At 38.4% G+C, this 8,296-nt stretch overlaps 1 protein-coding gene across 7 annotated transcripts in view; it reads right to left on the reverse strand.

The window, feature by feature from the left end:
- The window catches only part of LOC122559079 (FERM domain-containing protein 4B-like), a 367,108-nt gene that overhangs the window by 218,574 nt on the left and 140,238 nt on the right, over positions 1-8,296 (reverse strand). For 2 of the 7 annotated variants that reach the window (XM_043708329.1, XM_043708328.1), the window contains exon 1: positions 4,194-4,446. The exons of 1 other annotated variant lie outside the window; for it this stretch is intronic. In XM_043708329.1, the coding sequence (XP_043564264.1) occupies positions 4,194-4,355 (162 nt within the window). In that variant the 5' untranslated portion in view covers positions 4,356-4,446. Of the gene's footprint in view, positions 1-4,193; positions 4,454-8,296 lie in introns of those variants that run through there. 4 more of the 7 variants (XM_043708327.1, XM_043708326.1, XM_043708332.1 and 1 more) reach the window with 3 other exon arrangements.

The following is an 8,296-nucleotide window of genomic DNA, read 5'->3' on the forward strand; positions in this document are numbered from 1 at the left end:
AAGTTCCATTGTCTTTACTATAATCTACATGCCATCAGTGCAAATGTAAGTTGCTGCACAAATGGAGCTGAATGTATTGAGATTATAAATAGAGACTGAATATGTTTCACCAAGCTGAATAAAGGTAGTATCGTAAATTGTGAGCCAAAAAATATCTGTGACGCACTTTGACTGGCTGTATTTATTTGTGTGACACATTGATTCCATTCAAAGACTCTGACCACATTCAGCATTCACTCTGAGGTAGCAAGAATGTTCAAAGGCAGCCTGATAATCAGTTCCATGTGTGTAAATTGGATTAATAGGAACAACAGCAATCCGGATGTATACAGTCATGCAAAAACAACATTAAATTGAGAATTAGCTTAGTAGTCCTAAACATTACCAATTCTGACTCAAACTAATAGAAAACAAATTAATTTATCCCATAACCTATACAAGATATTCAAAATTAATAACAACACAGATGCAGTTATTAATCTTGCAACAAAAACACAATATGAATGTGAATGCTGGAAATATCAAAAATGAGTATTGGAGAAACTCAGCGGGTCTGGCAGCATCTGTGGAGAGAAACAGAATGTGTTACTTCAGAACTGAAGAGAGTAATGGGCTTTATAATTTTGAGAAAATGTGGAGGAACAAGTTGAACAGAGAACAGGACAGGACAAAGGAGATTAGAGGTCACAGGTATCACAAAATAAAGGGATTTGTAATGACTGTAGAGAAGGAGAATATATCCAGGATAGGTGTTAATGGCAGATTGTTGGTCAGCTGTGCTGAAAGCAAAATTAAGACTGCCAAAATGCATTGGTTGGGGGAAGGGAGTGGAGGTTGGAAGGGGACAGTGCTGGAGAGGGCAGTGTGAGCTGGCAGAAGGGAGTTGAGCCGGGGATAGAAAGTGAAGGACAATGCATATGATCTGAAGTTTTCAATGGAATGCTGTGCCCCAAAGGCTGCAGAATAAGGAACTGTTCTTCCAGCTTGGGTCAGACTTCATTGAGTTGGCCAAGGATGTAGTGTGTGTGTGTGTGTGTGTGTGTAAGGGAGAGAGAAAGACTGCTGACAAGCACTGTTACAATATAATATCCTTTCAAGTGCCCCTCAATAGAAATAGCAAATCCTAGATATTTATTTCCGGAGTGTTCAATGAAAAGAATCATTAATATTATCAATGATCCCATCAGTTCACGTGATGAAAACTCATTTGTAAAACATGGTGTAATGTTACGTAGTTAAAAGGTAATGAATGCCAATGATCACAGTAAGTATCAAAGAATATTATAAAGGTTAATGCAAAAACTATTTTTAATTCACTCAAGGCATTTGAATGACACTGGCCAGCGTTTATTGCCCATCTCTAGTTGCCCTTGAGAAAATGATGTGCAGAAATAACGCCCACTGATCATTCCTAATTTTTTATGATCTGGAACAATTCAGAAATTAAGATAACGAATTGCAGATTTATTATACTTGATGCCTCTGATAATTAATCACCAGAACAAATTCTGAATTTGATTAGAAATTGCATAATTCAAATAACTTAATTTGCTTTTATACTTTTCCAGAATAGAAATAGAATCTACAAATAGGTTGCACCATTTCCAACATTAAAAGGGAAAGGCACAATGAGAAGTTTGAATTTTGTTTGTAGTTTTTAAATAAAGGCATTGCAGTGAATTACAGGAGTTCCCAAGTTATGAATGGGTCCCATTCCCAAGTATTCAGAATTTTATCTGTATGCAAGTTGGAACACAATAAAGTACAGCATAAAGTATCCGTTCCTAGGTCTAAGTAATTGTAGGTTGGATGTTCATAATATACATAAATTGAGTCCATGATTTATGATAGATTTTGTAAAATGTTTGAGGTAGGGATTCAATTAGGCCTATTTTTGCTTCTGAAGAGGCCAATGCTGAAACCCTCTGGAGGTATGCAAATTTATGTGCTGCTCATTTCAATTATTTCAGTGGGCACACTGATCCATACTGCCAACCTGCCTGTGTATTCAACAGTGGGCTTAGATAACAGGATGTTGCATTGGTAACCTAAGCCTCTTAAGGCAACCTGCTTTCTTTTTTAAAAGGGGAGCTGCACTCATGCAACAGCGGGTATACCTATCTCTGGAAGGCATTCTCTGGTAGAAAAGCTCAAGAAATGGAGCACCAAATTGCGACTGCTGCCATCATGGCTGGAATATCAGCACTCAGAAGGAAAAGCCATGCTGTCACAGTAGTCCTGTTAATTTGTTCACCAATAGATTTTCAGAATTGGCGAGGCAGTGTTACAAAGGACTTCATGGAGTGTGAGCCTGTTGTTTTCTTTGAGGATGACAGCATTCATGCTCCTACCACTGACACTTCCCTTTCTGTTGCCTCTTAACTAGTCAGCATTGTAATGATATTGCCCAAAGGTGGGCCCACAAATCCACTGCTTTCTTCTCCAGTGAATGTCAGCAGCCTTTCCGAGCCATGCAACATCCATTTCGGTAGCACCAGGTCTGGCCAAGTTAAGCTGGCAAAGGTTCCATTATCTGAACTGCAATGATCACACTCCATAAATCCAGGATATTATAGAAGCAACGCTGCTTCTGCTTATCATGGAACTGAAGAACATTGCAAGACTGCAGCTCAAACGTAATAAATCTGGAACTGGTAAATATTCTGCATTATTAATACAGAGTAGGAAAGTACAAAACCCCTTCAATGCAAATAGACATGATGTGGCTCAGAAAATAAAACCACAAATGCTCTCATTTACCTCTCTCAATTTGTCTTTCTATTAGTGATGATTATCTTTTAGTTTATGAATCAGTATTCAGAAAACTGGCCATGCACAAGGTAACACCAGAATAAAAGTCACATTTTAATTTGTTATGTTTCAAATAATGTGAAATGTTTTCAACACACTCTGAGAAGAAGTTGGCTTTGAATTAATAAGAGTTCTTTGTTGCACCAGACCACTTGCTTGATAGAACTCATCAGCCATCTGCCCTATAACAACACTTACATATAATGGGAGATACACATGATACTCTTACTCTCGATTCAGATTCCAGACAGATCAGCTCACTGAATCGTTTAGCAATTCACCCAGTATAATTCTGACGTGCAGTAATCAGAAAATCCCAAGATCAAGTTAACTGACTTCATTGAGAATAGAAGTCCAAGAGGGTGAAAGGATTTCATGGGTTGAGGTCCTTATCAGGGTCTACTGATTTATGCTGCAAGGTGCCTGTGCAGATATTGGATATAACTAAGGTTGATATGAATACAATTCCCCTCAAAAGATCTGCCTATGTTCTTTGTGAAATTTCTGGTTGCTTGAATGTGGCACCAGAAAGTGATGGTCCCCACTGAACTTTACCCCAGAATGAATCACATTGATCAGGGGAGGAAGGAAGGGCATGGACACAAATGATGGAACAAATCATAAGTGGTTGCAAAAGTCATGCAAATCAGATGAATGTGTCATGCATGAGTCATTGCTGATTCAGTATTAATGTCCCAACATATAAAAATAAAGTTTTAGAAACACTACAACAAGAACAGTTTTCTGAAGTAATTTCCAACAGCATGTGTTTTACAGACAGCATATCTCAGCATCCTGGCTCTGAAAAAATTATTTGATGAATATTCTTCTAATCATTTATTATGGTACACAGTCCATAAACTGTAATTGAAAGCATTCTAGCCAGGGTATTGTTTAACATTTTTGGTCCTCATGTAACACGATCCACAATTCATCTGTAGCTAAAGTAAAACAAAATTCTTGTTTCCCCTAAACATCATGGTGCAGTTCAGGTTTTAGTTTAAAGGTTTCAGATGATTTGAGTGGAGCCTGTCATTTTAAAAAATCTCCTGAATATAACTGTTGTTCCCTTAAATAGGTCCGTCTCAGTGTTTATCATTTCCTCAGGCAAGCATTTTAATGCAAAGCTTTGATGAACCAACTGACTGGTTCTCTCTTAATGGCGATTAACCTTTAATCTCCAAAGGATTAAACTACTTGTTTCAATCAAATAGAAACACATAATTGATTGCAATGTTAAAGCAATTTTTTAGCAAGGCATTGAAAAAAAATATTTACACAGAAACAAAATTACCTTGAATGAAAAACAATGACAGGCAACAAATTATTAACAATCTGAACGCACATCTCCTTGCATTAGAGAATGTGCCGTGTTAGTTTACCTGGTAAACATCACGCAAGCCACACCATGTCCTTAGTATTTGCTGACAAGCCCTCAGCCTTTCAGTATACCACCTCCTCAAAGTTGAGATTGTTAAGTTCCATACAAACCGGCTGCCATTGAACAGCAGATCTTCCATTCCACACATGAAGGTAGAAGCCATTTTAAAAAAAATATCCTCTTTCAAAGTTCAAGATTATTAATAAACTAAAATTAGACTGAGAAAACTGTTGGTTTGTTCATCAGAGTTACATTAGCTCATACTCTTGCACTGTGCATAGGGCAGGGAGCTATAAAGCATCAGGTCAGATTCTACACAAACTCTCCTTTCAGTGCACTTCCTGGGCAGACTCCAAGGCATGCCCCTGTGCTGCTTGAAGTCAGGCCAATGGCTTTCGTGGCAGAGTCCGGATGAAAAACCCCTGCACCGTTGCTTTCTAACCTAACAACTCAGACAAAACTCTATTATAACCTCACCAACTGCCAGTAAATGCTGTAATTGAATTCTCTTCTCGTTTCCTAATTTCCTGCCTGCTGTCAAAAAATTCATGATCTGAATAAAGCGAGAGCAAAACTGGCTTCAAAAGGAAAATTTATTACGCAATTCTTCAAGCTTAATAGTGTTTTGCTATCTTGCTGTCAGTCATGTACAGTAGGCAGATTATTTTTGACAATCCTCATAGATTACTTCTGTCAATGTTTCAAAATATTCAATGATGTCCTACACAAGGAAATGGAAATTTTGACATAAATGTAGCTTCAAGACTAGCAGTGAATGCCACAAAATTGGAACTGAACGTTACGTTTTTCCAGATACATTCCGCTAATCACTTACTACAAAGGAAACTGAGAAGTGATATTTTGTGTCAGTTTTCATTCAGTTGCTGCGTCTGTTTGCTTGGATCTGGATAAGGCACCACTAAAATACAACATTCATAACGCACAGAAAGTATCAGGAACTCTCCCACCGCAGAAGCTAGTTAATGACTGCACTGCAGAATTCTGCGCCCAAATGCTTAATATTTCAAATCTGTTGCAAGTTCAAAGGTTAATTGCTGGCAGACCCCAACACGTTCTTGGGCAAGAGCTGATCCTGGTTGTTAACGGTTAAAAGGGTAATTAATGTTTTTCAGTCCCTCTTCGGACTTGGATTTCCTGAGCAGACTGGGAAAAAAAATAAACTGTTCTCCATGCTACCACCCTGTATTCCCCTGAAGAAAGCTGCGCAGAGATCTTTTAACAGAACGTGCGTTGCATTTGGCTCGAAGCTTTCTCTTAGCTGTGATTCTGTTTTGGACTTCTCGGTTGGAAATGAACCATGCACATTCAAAACTAACCAGATTTAAAATTACATTCAACTCCACCAATAGCAGAAATGCAAACTCCACCCAAAGCAAAAAAAATCAGCCGTTAGCTAACAGACTATACTACAAAAAGAAGCTGGATTTATTCAATCCGTTTTTCTGTATAATCTACAGCATAGCCATTTTGGTTAGAACATTTGACCATGGATCTGTTAGCAGCTGTATTGAGTTACATTGATCCCCAACCTTCAGATAATAAGAATGAATTCACCCTGTTTCAAAATGTAACCAATATCTTTCTTTTCAAATCTGCAGCAGTTCAGGGACAAATAATGCTGCCAATCAGGAAATCATCTGCATCTACAAAATATAATTCATTTAAACACCAAGGGCTGGATGTCCCGAGGAATGGCAATCTCATGCAGATTGCATCATGATAATACAGGTATAAAAAAGAATGATTGATATTCAGCTTTAGAAGTTCTACTCTGAATGTAAATAGATGTTGGAATCAGACAGGCAATATCTATTAATAGTCACCTGATAATGGCATTCCTTCAGACATCTCTTTACATGTAGCAATGCCTCTGTCCCTGAATACTCATTGTTTTGTTTCAAAAATATACTTTATTCATTAAAAAAGTCTTTATATTCAAAAATGGTCACGGGAGCAGTTCAGTTCTGTACAGTCTTTGAATACAAAAAACCAAACATTGGAGTTTGTTTTTTCTGACCGTTCCAACGAACCCAAGGCATTTCTGCTTATGCAAGGTACATAAATTTGAGGCACCGGGAGGGTCTGATAACTTCAGCATCTTGAAGGTGTGTCAATGTGGACTATTTAAATTCATAAGTAATATGGAGAAAAGCATGAGTAAAGTTAGAGTAATAAATCAGGCATTAAATCTAATCAATGCAAATTTGTTTATTTTATTTCAGTCAATCGTTCTTAAAGGGAAAAAAGCAGAATTGTGCCAAAGCAAATTAAAAACAAAATGCCCAGTACTATTATGTTCTAGTTTCCCGCTCATCATGCAGTCTTTGCCATTAAATGTCATCAGAAAACAGTCTTTTGTGCAGTATCTTCCCAGTCCCTGAACAATCTGGGTATTGGTGAGGAAGTTGGGAAAGTCACAAGATGCTCAGTGAGGAGCCTCTTGACAGACACAAAAGGTTCCATTTTCCAACCAAGTCCTGAATGGCAATTCAAGATTCCTGTAAGTGAGGATAAGGGGTGGAGTTACTATTATGTTTCCCTATTCTGAACCTGGAGACCTGGGTTCAAGTCCCACCTGCTTCAGAAGTATGTAATAACATCACTGAACAGGTTGCTGAAAAAAACACATACCCAGGTGTCTCAATCATGTGGTACTGTGTGAAACCTGTAATTTAATAGTATATCTGATGCCATGTCTGCCACTGCATATTATAAAACCAAGATCATGGGGATATATATTTGTTTCTATATATGTTTCTGTCTCAATGTCAGTGTAATCAACTGAACACGAACAAAACCAAATCAGAGTTTTAAAAATTAAGTGACTTGTGCCAAAAATCTTGACATTGGTGGAATCTCATGGAGGTCTGATTGACATGGGCTGTGGTGAGATTTGTGGCAGATCTGGACTAGTTCGACATTTGCAGCATCTAACATCAGCTTTTATGCCTTTGGTGAACAGTGAGGAGAATGTCCACCAGACACTGGCATTTTGCCAATTAAGGGGGAATTATTGCTTGTTAACCATCTTGTAAACAGCCCAACTCACCCACTAATCTTCAGCTTTCTACCGTACCAAGCATGCTGAAAAAGCTCAACATTGAGATAACATGATACTGAAATTGCATCCTCTGACTAGGACCCCAGGCCCCTGGAGAATCACTGTGCCACCTTCTCCTTCTCTGACATCTTCACAAATGTCTTTGACCAAGCAGGGCACTTGACATGCCACTGCTTAGCTGGGTACACAGGGGTCTTCTATTGATGATGCAGGTCTTTCAATGGATATTAACTGAGTGGGGTGCATTGCTTTGGGAACAGTGTGGGGCAAGCTGGAGATAGAATCAGATAGGGAGCACACCACAATGGGTAGGGTATCTAAGTAATAATGAACACTTGCTAAGATATGGTAAGAGCTCATGTTAGACGTTGTGGCAAGAAACCCCACCAAGATTACTTGTCGCTACTCTAAGAAAGAAATATTACGTCCATTGCAGGTTTCTGCCATTCAGACACATTGGTTTAAGATTCAGTTCATTCAATTGGGCCACACACAACTTGAAAGAATGAGATTCCATCAGTTGCATTGGTTTGGCAAAGCTCGACAAATTACACTTTCTTTGGCTCATATTTTAGAAATGTTTTCATGTCAAAGGAGTTTCACTTATTCAGAAATTGGCTAGGGCACACCAATCAAACCAGTCGACAGCTTGTTGTAATTTTTAAGTGTCTTTGAATTATTTTCAAATAAGTTACGCACAGGCAGAAAACTGGTCTCATGACTAAAATATTTATTTTAGCAGAAAGTACACTTAAATACATCAAGTTTTTTTAAAAAGAAAGGTATGTACCCAATGTTGTGTTAAGGGCTTTAGGACCTTGGAGCAGACTTGTGATGATGTTGTGCAGCTGCTCCCTACTGGACATAAAGAGCAGAGTTTGCAGAACCAGTTCTGTCTATAGAGGAGTTGAGATTGGACTGATATAGCAGTAGTTATAGATACTAGTTTCTTAAAACGGGGGAAAGTGAGGGCTGCAGATGCTGGAGATCAGAGCTGAAAATGTGTTGCTGGAAAAGCGCAG

Source organism: Chiloscyllium plagiosum, chromosome 18, assembly GCF_004010195.1.
Source record: "Chiloscyllium plagiosum isolate BGI_BamShark_2017 chromosome 18, ASM401019v2, whole genome shotgun sequence".
Lineage (NCBI taxonomy): Eukaryota > Metazoa > Chordata > Chondrichthyes > Orectolobiformes > Hemiscylliidae > Chiloscyllium > Chiloscyllium plagiosum.